The following is a 24,232-nucleotide window of genomic DNA, read 5'->3' on the forward strand; positions in this document are numbered from 1 at the left end:
CACAGATAGCCTTGTAACTTAAATAACCAATTAATAGGTATTATTTTGATTTTTTAACTAATCACTATTAACATTATTTGGAATTTTTTTTTAATTTTTTTTTTTTTTAGTGTTTATTTTTGAGACAGAGAGAGACAGCATGAGCCGGAGAGGGCAGAGAGAGAGAGAGGGAGACCCAGAATATGAAGCAGGCTCCAGGTTCCGAGCTGTTAGCCCAGAGCCCCATGCGGGGCTCGAACCCACAGACCGCGAGATCATGACCTGAGCCAAAGTCGGACGCTCAACCGACTGAGCCACCCAGGTGCCCCAACATTATTTGGAATTTAACTGAATAATCCTTCAGGAGAACTTAGACATTATCTTCTCCACTATGAATTATCTGATGTGTAGCTGATTGTGAGAAATGGTTAAAGAAATTATCACATCATTTCATTTTTAAGGTTTCTCTACAATATCAACTCTCTGATGAATCTTAAAAGTCAGACCATTGTCTAAAGGCCTTGCCATTTTCAATACATTTGTATGTTTTCTCTCATGGCCCCTAAGGTAAACATTTTAACATCTGACAAAAGTTTAACACATTCATTATATTTATATGGTTTCTTTCCAGTAGGAGACATTACATACGCTTGATCTTTGGATAAAAGCCTTGCCATACCCTTTACCTTTTTGTGGTTTCTTTCAAAGATGCATATTCTGGGGTCTAATTAAACGTGAACCCTCGTTACAAGCTTTGCAAATACATGACTTTTATATGGTTTCTATTCAGCATGGATTCTTTGATGTTGAGTAAGTCTTGAACACACATTAAAGGTTTTACTATAAACATTGTATTTGTGAGGTTTCTCTTCACTACAGATTCTCTGATGATCCCCAGTACTTGATTTTTGGACAATAGCATTTCTACACGTATTGAATTTACAGTGTTTCTATTCAGTATGCATCTTCTCATGTCTAGTAAGGTTTGCAAATTGAGTAAAGGACTTGCCACATTCATTGCATTTGTAAGGCTTCTCTCCAGTATGGATTCTTCGATGCCGGACAAGGCTTGAACACACATTAAAGGCTTTGCCACACTCATTACATTTGTAAGGCTTCTCTCCAGTATGAATCATCTGATGTATGACAAGGTTAGAGGACTGGTTAAAGGCTTTGCCACATTCTTTACATTTGTAAGGCTTTTCTCCACTATGGATTCTCTTATGTTGAGTAAGGCTTGAACCCTCCATAAAGGCTTTGCCACACTCATTACATTTGTAAGGCTTCTCTCCTGTATGAACTCTCTGATGAATTATAAGATTTGAATATTGACTACAGACCTTGCCACACACATCACATTTATATGGTTTCTCTCCAGTATGGATTCTCTGGTGTCTAGTGAGGTGTGAGATGCAGTTAAAGGATTTGTCACACTCATTACATTTGTAAGATCTCCGCCCAGAAGGAGTTCTCTGATGATTGGTGAGGTTTGAGCTGCCTCTAAAAGTTTTCCCACAATCATTACATTTATAAGGTTTCTCTCCAGAATGGATTTGTTTATGTCTAGGAAGGCTTGAATACTCAGAAAAGGCTTTGCCACATTCATTACATTTGTAAGGTTTCTCTCCCATATGAATTTTCTGATGCCGTGCAAGATTTAAATTTTGACTACAGCCCTTGCCACATATATTACATTTATATGGTTTCTCTCTGGTATGGATTCTCTGATGTCTAGTAAGTTTTGCAAATTGGGTAAAGGCTTTGCCACATTCTTCACATCTGTAAGGCTTTTCTCCACTATGGATTCTCTTATGTTGAGTAAGGCTTGAATGCTCCATAAAGGCTTTGCCACACTCATTACATTTGTAAGGCTTCTCTCCTGTATGAACTCTCTGATGAATTACAAGATTTGAATATTGACTACAGACCTTGCCACACACATCACATTTATATGGTTTCTCTCCAGTATGGATTCTCTGGTGTCTAGTGAGGTGTGAGATGCAGTTAAAGGATTTGTCACACTCATTACATTTGTACGGTCTCTGCCCAGAATGAATTCTTTGATGAAGGGTGAGATTTGAGCTTCCTCTGAAGGTTTTCCCACATTCATTACATTTATAAGGTTTCTCTCCAGAATGGATTCGCTTATGTCGAGTAAGGCTTGAATACTCAGAAAAAGCTTTGCCACATTCATTACATTTGTAAGGTTTCTCTCCTGTATGAATTTTCTGATGCCGTGAAAGATTTGAGTTTTGACTACAGCCCTTGCCACATATATTACACTTATATGGTTTCTCTCTGGTATGGATTCTCTGATGTCTAGTAAGTTTTGCAAATTGGGTAAAGGCTTTGCCACATTCTTCACATCTGTAAGGCTTTTCTCCACTATGGATTCTCTTATGTTGAGTAAGGCTTGAATGCTCCATAAAGGCTTTGCCACACTCATTACATTTGTAAGGCTTCTCTCCTGTATGAACTCTCTGATGAATTACAAGATTTGAATATTGACTACAGACCTTGCCACACACATCACATTTATATGGTTTCTCTCCAGTATGGATTCTCTGGTGTCTAGTGAGGTGTGAGATGCAGTTAAAGGATTTGTCACACTCATTACATTTGTACGGTCTCTGCCCAGAATGAATTCTTTGATGAAGGGTGAGATTTGAGCTTCCTCTGAAGGTTTTCCCACATTCATTACATTTATAAGGTTTCTCTCCAGAATGGATTCGCTTATGTCGAGTAAGGCTTGAATACTCAGAAAAAGCTTTGCCACATTCATTACATTTGTAAGGTTTCTCTCCTGTATGAATTTTCTGATGCCGTGAAAGATTTGAATTTTGACTATAGCCCTTGCCACATATATTACATTTATATGGTTTCTCTCTGGTATGGATTCTCTGATGTCTAGTAAGTTTTGCAAATTCAGTAAAGGCTTTGCCACACTCATTACATTTGTAAGGCTTCTCTCCTGTATGAACTCTCTGATGAATTGTAAGATTTGAATGTTGACTATAGACCTTGCCACACACATTACATTTATATGGTTTCTCTCCAGTATGGATCCTCTGGTGTCTAGTGAGGTGTGAGATCCGGTTAAACGATTTGTCACAGTCATTACATTTGTAAGGTTTCTGCCCAGAATGAATTCTTTGATGATTGGTGAGGTTTGAGCTTCCTCTAAAAGCCTTCCCACAATCATTACATTTGTAAGGCTCTTCATTATTATGTGGTTTTTGATGTGTAAGTAATGGAGGATGAATAAGAAATTTCCTGGATTTACTACACATGCTAATGTTGATATTAGAAGGAATTCTTTGAAATGGTGAAGCAGAACTACTGTTGATCAACCTCTCGACTTGATAACATGCATGAATTTTCTCTTCAGTTTGAAACTTCTGAAGGTCAGTCAGATGTGACTGAAACCTTAATCCAATCCCATTTTCAAAACATTTTATATACTTGTTTCCTGCGCAAGTTATGTTACTTTCTAGTTTTAACAAATAACTTTTATATGACTTCTCGCATTTGTAAGATTGAGAAGTACTTTTCCTTACAGAAACATCCTGTTTTAGAGGGAAAACACTCCAGGAGATGTTATGCTGTTGATCTCTTCTACCAGTGAAACTGTGGTTATGGGCTGCAGTTACTCCTTTGTAATTTGTTTCAGTATATCCATAGTGACTCTCAAACTCATGTGTATTTTGCTGGACCTCTCTGAAACCCAAACCCTTGATGTCATTTCTTTTGTGTCTTTCCAACATCAGTGTTTGAAACAGTTCTTCTTTGTTAATATCCTCTTTTGTTGATAATTCCTTAATCACACTTCTAACAGAAATATCTGAAAGATATAAAGAGCCATAGGTTTGCTATTAACTAGAGTTGTAAAATGAATATTTTACCTTGAAAACATAACATTATGCCAAAAGTTATTCTTAGATAGTTCTAAAACTTCTCAACCAACATATGCAAATATTTAGGAATACAAAGGGAATTGGATTCCTCAATTAAGAAAGGGTGTTTACACATAGATAAAATTATTTTCAGGAAAGCCTACTTCCAACACCCTATGATCAAACCACTCAGAGTATTTACATAGGCCCTGAAACAAGTAGTATCTTTCTGTTGCCACCCCAAAGTACTCACCATTTGGCAGTAGATATTTGGGTGTCTCATATTTGAAGAAAAGCAGTATTATATTAATGCACATACACTGTAAAGGTACCTAACTATTTAGGTACGACAATAAAGGCTAAAGCAGAGCATTGATAATATGATGATAATTAATATCTTAATTTTTTTTAATGTATGTTTATTTTTGAGAGAGAGACAGACAGAACACGAGCAGGTGAGGAGCAGACAGAGAGGGAGACACAGAATCCAAAGCAGTCTCCAGGCTCTGAGCTGTTAGCACAGAGCCTGACGCTGGGCTCGAACTCACAAACCACAAAATCATGACCTGAGCCAAAGTTGGACACTTAACAGACTGAGCCACCCAGGCACCCCAATGATAAATAATATCTTAACAAATTTCTCTAATAAATAAATGGCAATTCACAATTACAAAATAAAAACAGCTCTGAGAAAATGAGGCAAACTTGATAAAACACCATTGTAAGAATAACAAAATATTGTTCTGAATTTCTATAATAAAACTATATTCATGCAGACATTAACCACTGGTGCATGACAGTCATAATACATAATGGATACTGAAAACCATTATCTGTAAATCATAATAAAATGAATCTAACATTTTTAGAAACCCACAGTAAATCTAGAAGATAAATAATAAGCAAACACAATTACAAACCATTTCAATCTGTGGCATTCTAAAGACTTCTTCCGTCAGAACAAAGAAAAAGGCTCCTATTTCGGAAGGAGTACGTACTATGAGCATTGCAGTCAAATGTTCTACCACTGAGCTATACCCCCACCATAATATGAGAATTGAAACATATGTTAAGAACCACTGATGTTTTAAATATCTGGTTCAGGTATATACATAATATTTTAAGATAAAGAATTCGGGAAGGCGATCAGAAATCAGAATTATGATTTCATACTTGCAGTTAACTAACAACCAATAGAGCTATTTCCTAACTATGAAACAACACTTAATTATGCAATTCTGCAATTAAGAAATACATGTACTAGAGGGGCGCCTGGGTGGCTCAGTCAGTTAAGTGACCAACTTCGGCTCAGGTCATGATCTCATGGTTCATGGGTTCGAGCCCCGTGTTGGGCTCTGTGCGGAACGCTTGCTCGAAGCCTGGAGCCTGCTTCAGATTCTGTGTCTCCTTTTCTCTCTGCCCCTCCTCCGCTTATGCTCTGTCTCACTCTCTCTCTCAAAAATAAATAAATGTTAAACAAAAAAAATTTTTTTTTTTTAAAGAAATACATGTACTAGAGTATGTGCCTCGAAAATTTACTAAGGCAGAGACAACACTGAGATGAGACAAATTACAAAATGAATACAAACACCACACTGCAGGCAAAGGTCAATCACGTAAGAGGGATTAAAAAATATTAGAAAAACAAAAGTAAATTTTCAGTCCTTGCTATATGGTATACAAAAATCAAAATGTTCTCACAGCATTAACATATTTAATATTCTTGAGGTAAATCACCACATTACTTCAGGTAAAAACAATGGGCCCATGGTGTTTACGTATCCAATACTAATTCACCCAGAAAGTAAATGTGAAAGCCAAAACTTGAACCTGGGCCTGCAAGCTCAGAGCACAGGTCCTTGAGCACTAGACACCGCTGCCCACCCCAGGAAGTAAGCAAAAGGGCATAATAAATCCCATCAACCTGCAGAGAAATGCTTCAGGAAAACTACGGGAATTGAGTCATGTCACTAATATTGTTACTGACTCCTCCCTCCTGGATAACAGCATCTGAATCATCACTCCCTGAAAGTGTTGATTTAGAGAGTGACCAGGAGTGGTGCTATCCTGAGCAAGATGTCCTCTGGAAGAGTATGGATCTTTGTACAATGTGGGAGAAGGGGTAAGGATAGGGTTCTCTGAGGAGACTTGGGTGCCCAGGAGCTCAACAATAATACGCTAATAAAGGAACAGTATGCTCCATTCAGATCAATGAACAATCTGAGAAAAGGTAGAAGAACAGAGCCTATGCTTGCAAATTTATGAGAATACAATTGTGCTGGGACAGTACAAATCTTTACCTTACAAAAAGACATGAACTGATTTATCAAGTGGCACAATACTGACCCATTCTTTAGGAAATGCACTATGGGTGTGGCAGCGGTGGGGCAGGGAAGAATGAAGAGATTAGAAAGGCAGTAGGTATGATACAGTGGGAGGAATATAGGTTTACCTTCCAACATTTGCCTTAAAATTTATCAAACCGAATATCCTTGGCTTTCTGTTTATAAGCATATACTCAAAAGAGTTCTATATACATATTACATCAGACATATACAAAAAATGTTCTCAACAGTTATCAAAAGCAAAATTCTTAGGGCGCCTGGGTGGCTCAGTCAGTTGAGCATCTGACTCTTGGTTTAGGCTCAAGTCATGATCTCATGGTTCATGGAAATGAGCCCTATGTGGGGCTCTGTATTGACAGCATGGAGCCTGCTTGGGATTCTCTCTCCCAGAGAGAGAGGTTCTCTGCCCCTCCCCACTGTGTGTGCGCTCTCTCTCTCTCTCTCCCCAAATAAATAAACATTAAAAAAAATAAAAGCTAAATTCTGGACATGGCCATCAAGGAGAGAATGGATGAATTCATTCCAGGTACACATGCAGATGCAAAGAAAGTCTGTCAAGAATTCAGCAATGGAGGGTGACACATGGCAAGATGATGAATCCCTGGTAGGGAAGACAAAGGGTTTGTTAGGAGGAAACAAATTTAGCAGCAGATTTTTGTCAAGTTCTGAACTTGGGGGGATGTGGTTAGATTAGCTAAAAAAATAAAAATAAGGGGCGCCTGGGTGGCTCGTTCGGTTAAGTGTCCAACTTCGGCTCAGGTCATGATCTCATGGTCTGTGAGTTCGAGCCCCGGGTCGGGCTCTGTGCTGACATCTCGGAGCCTGGAGCCTATTTCCAATTCTGTGTCTCCCCTCTCTCTCTGACCCTCCCCCGTTCATGCTCTGTCTCTCTCTGTCTCAAAAATAAATAAATGTTAAAAAAAATTTTTTTTAAATAAAAATTGAAAATATATATATATACCAACCAAATTATTTACATATTTTATAAATAGAAATTTACCAATTTTGGCATGTTAGCCTTTTTGAGGCTAAGTATCCTTGTTTGTTATGTAAAAATAAGAGTGCTTCTTTTGCACTCCCCTCTAGTTATCTGAAATCATATATTTGGATCTCTTCACACAACTGCTGGCATAAAGAGACATGAGGTAAAGGATGCTCTTACTATAGGTATTGGTGGATATATAGTTATTATGAATCAGTGGAAATTATGTATACTTAGCCAAAATTAATAAATTCTGATTTCATTAACAATTATCACAGCCTAGGCAACCTCAAGGGGAAAATAATGACTCACAGTGTGGAATGGATTCTACCAAAGGGTAATGTTAGTACCAGGTGACTCTACAGAAACAACTTGTGGCAGTGCCACGCAGGAGGCAGATGTGCAGAGAGGTGGTTAGCAATGTAAGCAGGTGACTGTAGCCAGGGAACTGCAGAGTACTGACAGGTGAGAGTCAACGAGGACCAGGTGAACTTTTTGTGGAATGCAGTTTAAAAGATGAAGATCAAAACAGCCTTCAGGTATTAAGCGAAGAATGTAGTTTCCAGAACATGAAAAATTTGGTGGAAAATTCCAGGAGTTATAGAAGCAATAGTGGTGAGGATGTACATGGAGTGGAAGAGGTTGGCTAAATTCCCAGTAAGATAAAATGAGACATTCAAACATTAGTTTAGTATACCAAGATGTACATGATAAATCTAGAGAGGGAAATCAATTATCAGAGTAAAGCATTTGGGGGTGACTGGGTGGCTCAGTTGGTTAGGTGACTGACTTTAGCTCAGATCATGATCTCACTGTTCATGGGTTTGAGCCCCGCATCGGGCTCTGTGCTGACAGCTCAGAGCCTGGGGCCTGCTTCAGATTCTGTGTCTCCCTCCCTCTCTGCCCCTCCTCTCTCTTTCTCCCTCTCAAAAATAAATAAACACTAAAAAAATTTAAAAAATAAAGCATTTGTACCAAAATAGAAGAAGTCAGTAAAATTCAAATAAAATCCAAGAAGTTGTATGTATGCATGTATTTATTTATTTTGAGAGAGCAAGAACACAAGTGGGGTAGGGGCAGAGAGAGGGAGAGAGAGAATCCCAAACAGGCTCAATGCCTGGTGTGAAGCCCGATGTGGGGCTCAATCTCATGACTGTTAAATCAATCATGACCTGAGCCAAAATCAAGAGTGTGATGCTTAACCAACTGAGCCACACAGGTGCCTCCAAGAAGTTGTATTTAGAAAACTTAAATATACTATTAAAAAAAAAAAAAAAAAAGCAAGGTATCCTATATAACAAATTGTGGCAAATCAATTTAATGGTTTCTGGGATGAACACAGTAACTTAATAAAAAAATATTTTCTCAAGATATCCAATAGTCCCACTTTAGAAATCCCATCAATTTGAGAAAAGGGTACTTTAGTAACAGGTAAACCAGGTGAAAGAGAAATAAAGGGACTAAGATAAATTTTTCACAAAATTAGGAGTTTGAATAGATTTTGGGGAAACTGCTGCTGAGCCATAACTCTCAACATTCAAGAAGCAAATCTTATAAAACACATTTAAAAATATTTATTACTTGATCCAGCAGCCCACAAATCACAGATATAAAACAGAATTCTGAATGTCATCAAAAACATATAATCAATGATTAAATTTTTGAAGTTCATTTTTTAAAAATGTTTATTTATTATTGAGAGAGAGAGACAGACAGACAGACAGACAGAGTACAGGCGGGTGAGGAGGCAGAGAGAGAGGGAGACAGAATCTGAAGCAGGCTCCAGGCTCTGAGCTGTTAGCACAAAGCCCAACAAGGGGCTGGAACTCATGAACCGCGAGATCATGACCTGGGCCAAAGTCAGACATTCAACTGACTGAGCCACCCAGGCGCCCCTAAAGTTCATTTTTAATATGTACATGGAAACATAGATAATGAAAACTGCTGTGGTTTAAATATAACAAATTAGAAGTTAAATGGAGGCATAATATTGTACACCTAAAACTAATACAACACTATGTTAACTACACTAGAATTAAAAAAAAAAAATGGAGGCATCATTTAACTTCAGAAGTTCCCTCAAGATGGATCACAATCAGGGACGCCTGGGTGGCTCAGTCAGTTAAGCGTCTGGCTCTTGATTATGGCTCAGGTCATGATCTCATAGTTTCATGAGTTTGAGCCCCGTGTCGGGCTCTGCGCTTACTCTGCAGAAGCTGCTTGGGATTCTCTCTCTCTCTGCCCCTCCCCTGCTCATGCTCCCTCTCTCTCAAAATAAATAAACTTAAAAAAAAAATCATTATTTGTTTGAAGGAGAGTAAACAATGGTGCATGCCAGGGGAAAAATGTGACATGAACCACAGTTTGGCCAAAGCCTCATAGACACACAGTTGTGACATTTTCCTTTGGGTAAGTTCATACACCTTTGATTGCTGGCTCAAAGGGAATGATCATTAGATATTTGATCAATATCACCACACTGCCCTTGAGAGACAGGGTGACACCCCACCAACAGCAGAAAGATAACTATTATCACTGATCAGTCGGGCTACCCTGACACTTTCCACGTCAGCATCCCTAGGACTTGCTGACCACTCCACTCAGTGGCGTAACTGGGCACTTCCTGTAAGTAGCAGGACAGCACTTTAATACATTAATCAAAGCGTTCTTCAAAAATTTTGTTACCCACTAAGCCCCCTCCATAGGTAAGTCCACCAGAGGTTGCCCATCATCTAAAAGTGGGTTATCAGAGCAGATAAAGAAGCTATTTCAGACCCTAGGAAAACAAGTTTCACGGGCAAAATTGCACTTATGAAAATTGTACTTAGGAAAAGACAAAATCTTGAAGAGCCAAGTTTCATCTGCATCCCTAGCCTAGGCAGAGCGCTGGAAGGACAACAAGGCAAGATAACAGAAGTAACGGAGTTAGATTTTATAGGGTCTTTGAGAAGACTAAGGCACGCTCCCCACAGAGGACTGGGTTTCAAAGAGACGATCTCTCTGTCCACTGTCTTTATGGTACTGATGACTAACAATCTCAGAAGAGCCACCCCACTGCCTGATTATACTCTTGATGTGTGGCAACAGCAGGTCTGACAAAATGGCTATGAGGCCTTGAGGCAGTCCCACGAAGCCTTGGGGCCCAAATGCAATGGAGGAGCACTCAGTGTTTTTCTATCTCGTAAACAGTTCTCCCAAACACAGGAACTGAGGACGAAACCTGGACAGGTCCTGGGGCCAGGACTACAGAGGAACTGATGGATCAGTTGGAATCAGATGGAATCAAGTATGGGAGGAGAGACCACGGGAACGAGGGCCCCCGTGACACAGCCCTCCTCATCCCTCTCAAAGCCTAGGGCCCAAAAAGGTCACAAAACCAGATAATAGAGTGTTGTAGGTCATGATAAAGACTCTGCCTCTGTCTCTGCATCAGCTGGGACACCGTCAGAGGGTTGGAGGATACTCCAACTGTACGACAGAGTAATGGGGGAGATTTCCTTTGCGTGCTCACAAGTACTTCTCTTTTCCCAGACCTCTCCTTGTTGGGGAGGGTTTCTCAGACAATATTTGACGAAGCAGCTTCATCTCTGACTGTCTCAGCTGTTACCAGCGTTGACAGCTTTGACACAGATGTGGAAAACCCACTTGGTTTTCTCACTATTTTCATCTTGCCCTCCAGACCCCTGGGCCCTGTCCCTGGCTCCAAAACAGAGATAATATTCAGGTCAGAGAGATTCCTGCTTATAAGAAATGAAAGTTATGTGCTGGGGCTTTTCCAGAATATAATCCCAGCTCTTAGTTCATCTGAAGACGGAAGATGTTACAGATGGGTCTACACTAATTTCATCCACTGACTGCCGCCTTCTGCTTAAGGAACATTTTACATATATAGCCATCTAGCTCCCTTCTGAGAATTACTGGATCAAAAGCATGGGAGGAAAACCAGGGAATCCAGTATTTTAAAATTTTGCTGTACGGTCTGGTGATTACTCAGGTGGTGGAAGCAATACTAATCTAGGGAGGAGTGGGCAGATAATCTGAAGAAAGGAGGAGATGAAAGTCCAGATGCCACTTCATAAAGCTTTCATTTCAGAGTCAAAACAGCTTTGATCACAGTCAGGCAGGGCAGAGGATCCCAAGAAACTCACTAGGGCAGATCCCAACATCTGGACGCACTTTATCCACACCCAGGGAGACCAGGTTCCTGTAGTTCTCCAGCATCACGTCCCGGTACAAGGCCCTCTGAGCGGGGTCCAGGCACTCCCACTCCTCCTGAGAGAAATCTATGGTCACATCCCTGAAGGTCAACAGCACCTGTAACGAGAAACACATTTGACTAAGAGACCATGAGGAGAGTTGTTATCTTCACGCAAATTATAAGAGAGAGATGTAAGGATTGATTTGGTGGTAGTGAGTTTTTTGACAAATCAGTAGAAGATATTTTTGAGCCAGTCATATAGCCCTAATTTTGTGTTATTATACTTCTCAAAGAGAGGACACACATCCACAAAGTCACAGTGCATTCTGCAATTTTGTGAACAAAATGCACAAATTAAAAAGTTCATCACAAGGTGGACTACACAGAAGTGTTAGATAGTATATTTTACACATTAATGATTTCTCTGATGAGCTACGCTATGAGTAGTGTCTTTAGAGACTACAAAATTCAGAGACTTTCAAGAAAGTCTGAGATCTAAGAATGTGAGGATGATTATAAGAACAGAGACAAAAAGTTTTTGAACATTTATAACGTTCTACATATTATTCAAATGGGTATTATTTTGGGTAATAACATTAAAATTTTTTTCTAATGTTTATTTATTTCTGAGAGACAGAGTGCAAGTTGGGGAAGGGCAGAGAGAGAGAGAGAGACACAGAATCCGAAGCAGGCTCCAGGTTCCGAGCTGTCAGCACAAAGCCTGATCCGCGTCTTGAACTCAGAAACCATGAGATTAGGACTTGAGCCAAAGTCAGACGTTTAACTGACTGAGCCACCCAGGCACCCCTTAATTTGGGTAATAACATTAGAGAAATATCTGTTCCTGCCTTATAGAGGAGGCAACTGTCACAGAGACTCTAAGAAATTTGCCTTGGGTCAAATAGCTAAGAAATAGCAGAGCTGGAACCAAAACCAGGTGTTCGGAATTTAGACTTGAACCTAGAGTCCACAGTTAAGTAACAGAAGCAGCATTAAAATTACACTGAGGGGTGCCTGGGTGGCTCAGTCCGTTAAGCGTCCAACTTCAGCTCAGGTCATGATCTCACAGTTCATGGGTTGGAGCCCCCATATTGGGCTCTGTGCTGACAGTGCAGAGCCTGCTTCAGATCCTCTCTCTCTCTCTCTCTCTCTCTCTCTCTCTCTCTGCCCCTCCCCTGCCTACATACTCTCTCTCTCTCTCAAAAATAAACATTTAAAAAAAAATTTTTTTAACGTTTTTATTTATTTTTGAGACAGGGAGAGACAGAGCATGAACAGGGGAGGGTCAGAGAGAGGGAGACACAGAATCTGAAACAGGCTCCAGGCTCTGAGCTGTCAGCACAGAGCCCGATGCGGGGCTCGAACTCACGGACCGCGAGATCATGACCTGAGCCGAAGTCAGCCGCTCAACCGACTGAGCCACCCAGGCGCCCCAACAATAAACATTTTTTTAAAAAGTACATTGCTAGCAGGTTTTCTAAGTGAGAAAGCATGAAGAATTCAAAGCTGAAAACATGGACCTGCATATAATGTCATTATATGTGCACACACATAGTACATTACTATTCTTACCACTATTAATTTACTAATGAGTTAGTGCAGAAAAAAACTTAAGGCCATGAAAAGTAGGTAAGAAGAATTATCAAAAGCTAAAATAAATATAAAAGTTATTTATGGGGGCTCCTGACTGGCTCAGTCAGTTAAGCATCTGACTCTTGATCTCGGCTCAGGTCATGATCTCAGTTTCATGGGTTCAAGCCCCATGTCAGGGTCTGCATTGGCAACTCAAAGCCTGCTTGGGATTCCCTCTCTTCACCCCTCCCTGTTCATGCTCTCTCTCTCTCAAAAATAAACATTTTAAAAAAGTTATTTATGAAACAATGTGTCTTTAATACACACAGTTTGTTTTTTTTTAATGTTTTTTAACGTTTATTTTTGAGAGAGAGAGAGAGAGAGAGAGTTAGAGCAGGGGAGGGGGAGAGCGAGAGGGAGACAAAGATTCTGAAGCAGGCTCCAGGCTCTAAGCTATCAGCACAGAGCCCAACATGAGGCTCAAACTCATGAACCATGAGGATCATGACCTCAGCCGAAGTTGGATGCTTAACCGACTGAACCACCCAGGCACCCCTCACATCATAGGTTTCTTCTTGCATACATGCACACACACTTAAACACACTTTCATTAAAAGCAGTTGTCTCAGACAGATTTGGGGGATGAATTTTTTTAATCTATCATTTTTTTTACTCATCTGTATTTCAGTATTTTGGGTAAAATAACATTCAGAAATTGTGCTTAATTTTAATGAGGTTGTTGTTAACATTATTCTTGTATTAACCTAGTCATAAAAAAATAGAAAACTTTACCTTTTCCACTAAATACATATATATGTAAATATCAAAATTTTGTCCATTTAAATATAAGCCAAGCATAGTATATCCAATAAAACAATGATTGAAGATTATAAAATGCATTAATGTTCTACATCAATTTAATAGATTAAGATAGAAAAATGTTTTGAAAGCATTAGATCTTTGAAGATATTATTGGATAATTAAGTCATGCTGAATAAAAAATCAGAAGTGTCATTAAGCAAGAAAATTCTAGTAAACATCATGATCAGCAGTAAACAACAGAAGCATTTCCACTAAAACTGAGGCTGACACAAGGGACATTATGGCTCCTGCCATTCACCACTGCACACAGTGCCTGTTCATTGGGAACCATGTGGGATCCATGCATCCTCATTCAGAGAGTGCTTTTTTTTTTTTAAATGTTTATTTATTTTTGAGAGAGAGAAAGAGAGTGCAAGCAGGGAAGGGGCAGAGAGAGGGAGACACAGAATCCAAAGCAGGCTCCAGACTCTGAGCTGTCAGCACAGAGCCCGACATGGGGCTCGAAACCATGAACGGTGAGATCATGACCTGAGCCGAAGTCAGACGCCCAACCAACCGAGCCACCCAGGCGCCCCTAGAGAATGCTTTAATGAGGATCTAAAAAGAACAAGCTGTCTCTATGTATACTGGCACGAAAACAACTCCACGATCTGTGTACGGAATAAAATAGCACAATATAACATTCACTGAATAATTTTAACTAAAATCAACTAATGTTGGTAAATGCATTTTTATAAGACTTGCACTTAATCTTGCACAGAACTAACAAAAGTCAGCGAGTGATGATGGAGGGCGTGACACGGAAGTAGATGTTTTACTTCTTAGTCCAGAACGTGCAACACTGTTTGGAGTTTCACCTGAAAACAAAGATATATAGCATGTGATGTTTAAAACAAATTGGTGTTTAGTAACAACTGGTGGGGCCAGAATTTGCCTCCAGGCACTCTGACGACAAAGACCAAGTTTTTTGCTTCACTGGAATTGCTGAAACATTTTTACGTCAAACACCTGCGCAAAAGCCCCAGGGTGAACAAGGTCTTCCCGGGATGGATATGCTTTGAGTGATTTTAAAGAACTTACTGTTAAAACAAATTACACCATAAAACACCCTTTATCATTGTTATGTTTCAGAACTTTCCATTCCAATCCAAATCATTACTATCTCAGAGCCAGAAACACGCCCATTCACTTGGTTAGTTTCAAACGCCTTGTAAAAGCAGGGACGACAGGTTTCCCCTCTTCAGTCTTCTTTTCCAGCTGTTCCTGCAGGTTAACTGGGCGCACAAATGTGCAGTTCTTATTAATTTTTTTTTTAACGTTTTATTTATTTTTGAGACAGAGAGAGACAGAGCATGAACGGGGGAGGGGCAGAGAGAGAGGGAGACACAGAATCGGAAGCAGGCTCCAGGCTCTGAGCCATCAGCCCAGAGCCCGACGCGGGGCTCGAACTCACGGACCGCGAGATCGTGACCTGAGCCGAAGTCGGACGCTTAACCTACTGAGCCACCCAGGCGCCCCTGCAGTTCTTAAAGCTGTCTACAAGGACCTGACGGCGCGTTCCTATGCAACCCCTAAGACAATCCCCTTTGCCAACCTCACTGACACCAAAGGCCCACTCCCGGCTTCTGATCCAAACCTAGGCATGAAACCTTCCTCCCAGATGATCCCCAGCACGGCCTCTTCACAAATTCCACGTCTCCGGGTCTCCATGCGGGAGGAATGGAATCTAAGTGACGATGAGAGGTACTGAGACAAGGTCTGGGGGAGTTCCTGCACACGTGTGAGGCAAGTCCCTCGAGAGAAAATTACCAATTTCAGTTAAGAGACACAGCAGAAACAAACCAAGAATGTGACTGTTACCTGGGAACGATTCATTTCGACCTCCTCTTTCTTTCCTGTTCCTCGGGGCTTCTTTCTCGGATAAGAATCAGTCTTGAGAAGTGAACCCTGAGTGCTGAAAATAGGCTGTTTCATGCTTAGAATGAACAAACCGTCTTCCGGTGACACAACCACACGCAGAGGTAGAACCTCAACACGGGAAGGGACAGGGCTCTGCCGCCCCAGGAGGAGCCCGAGGAGGGGCTCGTGAACGCAGAGGCGAGCAAAGGAGCGGGTTCTTCCCCTTTTCTGCAGAACTCGTTGGCCTGCTGAGTGGCCCACGCAGCAGAGCGCGTGGACTGGGCTCCAGCAGTCCATCTGGGCTGGACTGAGGGACCTGGGCTGGACTGACGCTCCCCTCCAAGCCACAGACCCGGCCCTGACCAAACACCGCGCAGAAAAGAGCCCCTCCCCTCCCCCAACCCATTCTTGGACCAGGGACGGAGGAACAGGACAGTGAAGCACGTGAAGCGGCGGAGGGGCTGTAAGCGGAGCCGGACGCCGGGACGCGGGGCTACCGGGCCTCGGAACGTCTCACAGCCACGCCGGGACTCACCGTGAGCGGGAGGGCGAGAACGGTAGTTGTAGCCACCAGAGAACCTCGGAGTGGAGGACAGCAGGCTGTGCTGCCTCGAAACACGGGTGTGAGACTGGGTATCCCAAATTCACTCACCGGAGAGTTTCTGCCCGTCAGCTCGATTCACTTCCGGGTCTGAAGGAAACTGCGCACGGCGGCCTGGAGAAGAGGTTTAGGGGGCGGGGCCTGGGCGGGGCCTGGGCGGGGCCGCGTCCAGCGAAGGGCGGGACGTGGAGCGTAGGGACTGGGCAGGAAGCGCGCGGTGGGGGCGGGCCAGTGTGGGGGCGGAGCCTCGACTCTACTGGCCCTGCTCCGCCCCTGGCTGTTTATGGGTCTGTTAGTCCCTCTGCCCCGGCTGTGCTTGTTTCTCTGCTTTTTGATCGCTGTGGAACAGAGCTGCTTCCTGCGTGTTCTAAATTAACGTTTCTAACAATTTAAGGTAAGAGAGTAGTTATAAGGCCAATTATATTATAAGCTGAGATGTTTTCCTCAAGTTGAGGGTGACTAAATTCAAAAGCTCTTGGTGCCAGCTGGTGGAGACGTGCCTTGTGAGCGATGGACGCTGCAATGACATCTCAGGAAAGAACTAAGAAGTATCATCGGGAGCCGAGACCTGACAACGAGTAAGAAGGACCATCGTTTACATTTATTTTATTGCCACAGTTAGCTGAATTTACCAGTTTGCTTCTACAAATTAGTTAGAAAGGATTTGGATTTGATATAGGTCCTGAGTGTAATAATATGCTATATTGATGATATCATAAGAATATCAGAAACTTAAAAATAAGATAGGTAGAACTGATATAAATGCATTAATGGCACCAAAAAAGACTGGTTGTTAAATCTAGCAAAGATCTAGGGACTTGCCCAAATGGTGAAATTCTTGGGAATATTCTGGGCAGAAGCCATCCATGACGTTCCACAGGTGACTACAAAGAAACTAGTATCCTTACCTACCCCTAGAACTAAACAAGAAGCCTTATGTTTGAGTGGTCTATTTGGATTTTGGAGAATGCATAATCTACATCCAGGAATATTGCTAGTTCCTATCCATGAAACTATCTCAAAGGAGGCCATATTTAAACTAGGACCTAACAAAGACAAGTCATGCCTGATTTGCAAAAGTAGTGTCTCTCAATGTCTATCTTTGGACCCCTGTGATGCTTTAAGAAACGATTTTGGAAGGGACTGCAATGCTGAGTAGTGCAGACTGTAATTAAGGGTAAAAGCCTTTGAGTGCCACCTAGTGGCAGCCGCTAAGATATGGGACCAGAGGATGTTTGGATGCCTGGGCATTACATATACTATCTGAGATAAAGTTACTACCTTGCTACTGGGTGTTAACTGAGATGGCCATAAAGGACATAAAATAATATTGAAACACGAAATTATTATGCTGTTTCGGCCCATACTGGAGAAACACTCTGCTAAGGGATGAAGTGCCTATAAGTGTTCCATAATAAGAAGGAAACCATTTTCACAGGAGCGTGCTACAGGGGGAGTGCAAGTAGGCAGCCATCATATCCACGGCCGGTAGCCTCTTTTCTCCTAAGAACAACTTTAGCAACACCTAGCAACACCCGAATTACTGCCAGAGCCTACTGACACTTGTTTTTCTGGATGGAAAGCTATTAAACAGAATAGGAGAAAACTATGGGCTTCTGATGACCAGTAGGCATCTTACGGTGGGTCTGAATTCCCCTGGAAAACTGCCCCACCCTGAACCTAGGAAGGCAGTGGGAAACCCAATGACATACTCAAACTAAATTTTGTCTAGGTGTAACTGCTATGCATTTAACTCTAGTTTGGGGGACTCCACATTTTCGGATACAAAACATGTATCACCCTCACGTACATATACATACGTTGGTGAGCCTTTATTAGTATTACATTGGGTTTGCAGATTATTAGCATTAAGAATTGATATATTCATGCTGTGAATGAAGATGCTCCCACTGACGAAGATGCTCTTTATTCAAGTCTTTCTCATATCCCAGCACTCTGAGGCTAACTCTCCTTGAAATTTGTCCCATGCAGATAATCCAAGATATTCTCTGCATCTCAAGATCCTTAATTTAATCGCATCTGCAAAGTCTCATTTGCTTTGTAAGGGAACATAGTCAAAGGTTCCAGGAATTAGAATGCAGAGATCTTTGGGGGGGGGGGGCATTATTCTTTATACTATAGGTTCTAAGCTTCTCTATTACATTAATTAATAACATGGAAAAATATATAATATATATTATATATGTAATATATATAATATATAATATTAGTATATAATATATAATTAATATATTATATATTATATTAATATATAATATATGTATATATATGTGGTTCTTTAAAGAATTGAGCACAGTATTTCTTTCAATGCCTGCTGCTCCTACTAAATTATAGCTCTTATATGGGCAGAGACTCTCACTGTTCACATTCTCACAGTTATGTGATAGCTTATTGGAACTTAAAACTGAGATGGATGACTGAATAAGTGACTATAATTGTGAGGAGAAAACATAAAATTATATCTGTCAAACAAGATTGGGGGATTTTATTCTTTTTATTTTTTAAGGTACACTTCACATCTTCACAGCATGGAGCCCAATGTGGAGGGCCTGAACTCATGACCCTGAGATCAAGACCTGAGCTGAGATCAAGAGTTGGATGCTTAACCCGCTGAGCCACCCAGATACTCCAAGATTGAGAGATTTTATATAACTTCTAGAGGTAAAGGAGACACAACAGAACCAGGATAAATGGGTGTGCCAACTATTGAAGGGGCTAACAGTTGAGAAGCATGAAGGCATTAGAGCAGAGGTATTCAGGAACCAGCAACTGGAATTCTCCAAAACCACCATATAAATTGAATTAGAGGAAAGAGATGATGTAATAGGATACTAAGGTGCTCACTAAGACAAGGACATATCAGGTGGCCCTGGTCTCAGGGGAGGACCTGGCAGAGAAGTTGGTCCTGTGAATATGCGTCTGTATAGGATGAATGTCATGGAGCTTCTGGAGAAGTTTGTAAAGTCACAAATGTGCAACATCCAGAGAGATAACAATTCTGTATGGAATAACTGTGATTTTCTTACCAACCATTCCAGAACAATATGCCAGATCCTTTTGCTTTTGGGATATTTTTTGCTGCCCCATTTGCCAGAAACATACATAGGAATTATGATACTTACAAGCATTTGTATGGTCCAGAATAGGGTAACCAAAGAGCCAACGCACTTGGGACCTTACACTTTAAGCTCTGTTTGCTCTGAGTTCCTGGGGCTGATCGTCATGGCCTGGAAGACACTCAATAGGCCGATGGTGCCAATGGACACACCTCTGGCAACCCTGAATATTGAGAGAGTTTACATTCAAAATTACTAAAAAAAAAAAAAAAAAAAAAAAAAAAAAAAAGCTTTAATCCAAAAGCTTCCAGTGTATGAAGGACTCATTTAGAGACAATAAACAAGGAGTTGGCTAAAATCAGGTGCTTGAGAATCAGATCTCTAGACCTTAACATAACATCCAAGGAAGCAAAGGTAGTGGTAAATAAGAAAGAAATTCTCCAGGGTTCCAACTAAAGTCTGTGATAAGAAGATCATCTCTATTGACAAATTCCTGGTGGCCATTCTATCATTTCCCACTAAATAATATTCATATTCAGAGTCCTTCATGGAACCAAGAGGTTTGGGTTATTGTTATCATGGCAACTGAAATCCTATGTTCTCCACCTACAATTTTTTTTCCAAGATATATCTCCTGTCCTTGTAAGATTGTCTAGGTTTGTACATTTTACTCAAGGAGAACCGCTTTTCCACATGTGAACACTTAATTACCTGGATTCTTGATAAGCCTCCTTCCCATACACAACATCACTCAGACTGAAATAGAAAGTACAGTAAAACCTTGGATTGCATGTAACTTGGTCTTTGAGTGTTCTACAAGACAAGCGAACATTTCTAACAAATTTTAACTTGATAAATGCGTGATTCTTGCGATACAAGTAGTACATGATGCCGAATATGACATGATCACAACTGAGCCAATGTTACCTAAATTTGTTTTCATATACAAGTGCTTTGGATTACAAGCCTATTTCTAGAGCGAATTATGCTCGAAAACCAAGGTTTTACTGTACTCACCTGATTCTTTCCTGATGATATGGACACCTCTGCCAGGATTACTCACAGGAGATATTCAGTTTAAGTGTGATGGCAGAACCAGCTATAAATTAAATTTAAGACACTTGCAATGGTTTAGAGTGCTGTACCAGGATGGAGGTTATTTGCTTCTGGAGGGAAGCCCTAGGGGCAGAGATTCGGAAAGACAAAATATCATCAACCCCCTCCCTCCTTGTATCTCCTGGGGCTAAGATGTTCCTTAAAACACAAACCAAGACAAAAGTAAAAACAGGTGCCAGTTTTTTGCTTTTCCTTTTCCTACAGAAATCAATGTATCCCATTTCAAGATCTACAGTTTTATTCTTCACAATCATCTCTTATTTCTATCCAGACATTTCATCCCAAAGAGCCAGGTTATAAGAGGGGCACATTCTTCTGTATAAAATGTAACCAGACTTACATTTGGGTCCCATAACTCCCTTCGGGCTGGGTTACCACTTTGAGGTATACAAACCCATCTGGCCTGGGGTGGCCACTGAAGGAAGGAAAGCCACATTATGCCCAGGAATGGTCAGTGTGGAATTCAAATTTGGAAAACAGATCCATATAATCCCCACTGCTCCTTCCCTCCTTTTCCTGGAAGCAGCTGAGAGAAACTGATAATCCCTTTTTGATTATCCCTTTTTGACACTAACATCTAATCACCAAATTACCTTGTAACCAAGACATTGGACCAGCTGGAAGAAAGGAAGTAAAATGGGTCAGCCCATTTTTTAGTGGTTTTTGTGATAAAAAGCATAACATGGTCAAGGGTGCAAACGGACAGGAAAGTCTAAAAGGCGACACAGATTAGTTTCAAGGGGCACAGTGGTATGGCTGGAGTCAATCTATAGGAATGTGTGAGCAGTAGTGAGGCATGACCAATAAACTGGACAGGCGGGTCAAAGGTCCAGTGAAGTCATTCCACCAGGAGTGACTGGGAGCCTTCCAAACCACGAAACAAACGGGTCAACTTTTTCCTGCAGCCACAACTCTGGCATGCAATGGTAGCCGACGCATCAACAGAGAGCTGGGTTTGATCAGCATCTTGACAGTGGTCAGTCTGCTCAGACAATAGGTCCTTACCATGGGCTTCCAAATGAGTGGCTCAGACAACAGGGCAACAGCTGAGATTTATTTCTGATTCACAGCCCCGAAGAAGGTGTCATTAATCAGACAGTCTATAGTTTCCAACACGGAAGACCAAATCGCTAAAACATGGGCAACAACCCAAACCCCTGAGTTCCGACCCCTGAGTGGAGTGACTGCACTGCTTTCAGTTCTGCATGGCTGGCTCTGAAGCTAAACAGCCGCAGAGCCCAGAGGACATCAGCTCCTGTGACCCATCAGTGAACAAGGGACAGATATTTAGCAGACCCTTGGTGAACCAGGCACCCTATACAGCCAGCAAGCTTTGCTTCAGGCACTGGAGGGTGGCATAAAATGTCCATCGAACACAGCTCCAAAATTTTCCTGGATAGCCGAGAACTTGCTTGGGCAAGTCAGGTTTCCTTTTAAATATACCATATCCAAATAAACCAATACATGTAAGTAAACTTCTGAGTTCTGTGAGCCGCTCTAGCAAATTAACTGAACCCAAGGAGGTGGAGGTCATTGGAACCTCCGGTCTATAGCTGGTCAGTCAGAAGCACAGGTTGACAACCTGTACTTGCAAGTGGCATCTGAAGGGTGAGGGAGGAGGGTGGTCTTGTGGGACTGAGCCCTTAACCTGTGGAATCTGATGCCAGCTTGGGTGTCAGAATTAAAGCTGAGTTGTAGGACACCCTGCTGGTGTCTCAGAGAAGTACTTGTTGGTGTTGGGAACACCCTCCCCCCCCCACACACAAACACACCCCCGCCACTGCCATACCCCATGGTGGAATTTAGTGCTCAGACCCCTTCTTAAGGATCCATACCTAAATAGTATGTATTTCCATGTGTCTGGCTTCTTTCACTCAATGTTAAGTTTATGGGATTCATCCATCTTGTTGAGTACAAATGAATTTTATTCATTTTTATTACTAGAGAATTATCCCATTGTGTGAGTAAATTATAATTGTAAACCACACCAAAAATACACACACACACACACCCTATATCTATTTGGCAAGCAAAGTCTTGGATATTCTCTACCTACTAAGTTCATCAACCCCAAAATGAAAATATTGGACTAGGAAGGTCCATTCTCTACGGGTCAGGCTTCAGTTTTAATCAGAGCTCTGTAGCAACCAAGTAGCCTCTTTTGGAATCCACATCACTATTAGCTGTGACAGGGCAGCTCTGAGTCCAAGACCCCAAGGGGTGCCCTCAGATGCAGGCTGTCTCCCTTTGCCAGAGGCTTCAAATGACGAAATTACCAAGTTTTCTTTGGTCACTGGAAGAATCGAGTGTCATAAGTCTGCCCATATAGTTCCAACAAACTTTAACTGGATGACAGGACTCTGATTATTTTCAGGTTTTATCAGCCTTCCCTAGTGTCAGAGATGTAATACAGACAACTAAGTGCTATTGATACCGAGACTTATTACTTTCCAACAAAAAGACCATCTATAGGGTGAGCATTTGGATACCAGATGATAGAGACATCGTGCTAGATTCTGACCTACCCACAGGGGGCAAATGACAGTGGAGTGTGTCTCTTGAACACTTTGTTTTTGTTTACTTTTAAAAATTATTTTATTTTTTATTATTTTTAAAATATTTTTTTAATGTTTATTTGTTTTTAAGAGAAAGAGAGAGAGAGCGTGAGCAGGGAAGGGGCAGAGAAAGAGAGAGACACAGAATCCAAAGCAGGCTCCAGGCTCTGAGCTGTCAGCACAGAGTCCCATATGGGGCTCGAACTCACAAACTGTGAGATCATGACCTGAGCCGAAGTCGGACGCTTAACCGACTGAGCCACCAAGGCATCCCTAAAAATTATTTGAGAGAGAGACAATGTGAACAGGGGAGAGAGGCAGAGGGAGGGGGAGATTATTTATTTATTTATTTGTTTATTTATTTATTTTTTTGGGGGGGAGGGGCGCAGAGACAGGGAATCCCAAGCAGGCTCCACACAGGGCTCGAACTCATGAACTGTGAGATCATGACCTGAGCCAAAACCAAGAGTTGGACGCTTAACTAGGCACCAAGCTAGAGAGAGAGAGAGAGAGAGAGAGAGAGAGAGAATGAAAATCTTCAGCAGGCTCCATGCTTAGCTCCTGAATACTTTGAGACCAAACCCAAGTCCATCTGCCCAATGCACAGCAAAGCCGATCACTGAGACATCAGGCTTTCAGCAAGGAAAGGGTTTGAGAGGCAGCCAGACAAGAAGACAGGAGGGCAAGCCTCAAATACCCTTCCTCCAAGGTGGAAAAAATGAGGTGTTTTTTTTTAATGTATATATAATCATAGGGGTTGAGATTACATACATATTGATGAGAAGGGCCAGAAAAGGTATGACTATTCATGAGGAAAGATGGAACGTGCACACTGAACAAATATATGTAACATGCATTCTGTGTTCACTTTGGGGTGGAGACTTAACATAAGAATAGGGCAAAATTCAGTCCCTGACATCAGGAGTTTATCTTAGGACAAGGAGAAGGGCTATGGGTATGCTCTGAGAGCTGGTACAAACTGAATGGGGTTTTGGGCTCATTATCTCAGGTAAGCAATGCAGGACCTTGCTTGTTCATGGGCTGGAACCATATCAGTTGACCTTGAGCCCAGGCTTCTGTAGAGACAGCTAGTGGGTTTTTTAGTTGGGTCTGAAAAGGCACAATCTTGTTTCCTGAAAAACAAGATTTAAAATTTTTTGCCAGTTTCAACCTCATTAACCCTATGGGGCACG

General features: G+C 41.5%; 2 protein-coding genes across 2 annotated transcripts; both read right to left on the reverse strand.

The window, feature by feature from the left end:
• Window positions 1-929: 929 nt before the first annotated feature.
• Window positions 930-1,817, reverse strand: LOC128778091 (zinc finger protein ZFP2-like). Its single transcript, XM_053906472.1, has one exon. The coding sequence runs from the start codon at window positions 1,815-1,817 to the stop codon at window positions 930-932; it is 888 nt and encodes a 295-aa protein (XP_053762447.1).
• An 87-nt stretch (window positions 1,818-1,904) lies between these two features.
• LOC109261106 (zinc finger protein 677-like) lies at window positions 1,905-15,917 on the reverse strand. The gene is given in 4 exon segments (XM_019439624.2): window positions 1,905-2,046; window positions 2,049-3,820; window positions 11,348-11,513; window positions 15,652-15,917. Coding segments are annotated over 4 exon segments (2,094 nt in total). The 5' UTR covers window positions 15,766-15,917; the 3' UTR covers window positions 1,905-2,004.
• Window positions 15,918-24,232: the final 8,315 nt, after the last annotated feature.

Source organism: Panthera pardus, unplaced genomic scaffold (assembly GCF_024362965.1).
Source record: "Panthera pardus isolate Hobbes unplaced genomic scaffold, ASM2436296v1 HiC_scaffold_18, whole genome shotgun sequence".
In the NCBI taxonomy this organism is placed as follows: domain Eukaryota; kingdom Metazoa; phylum Chordata; class Mammalia; order Carnivora; family Felidae; genus Panthera; species Panthera pardus.

What these genes read in the sequence shown, in the direction of transcription:
- LOC128778091 (XM_053906472.1), bottom strand. Translation starts at nt 1,817, where the DNA reads ATGGAGCATTCAAGCCTTACTCAACATAAGAGAATCCATAGTGGAGAA.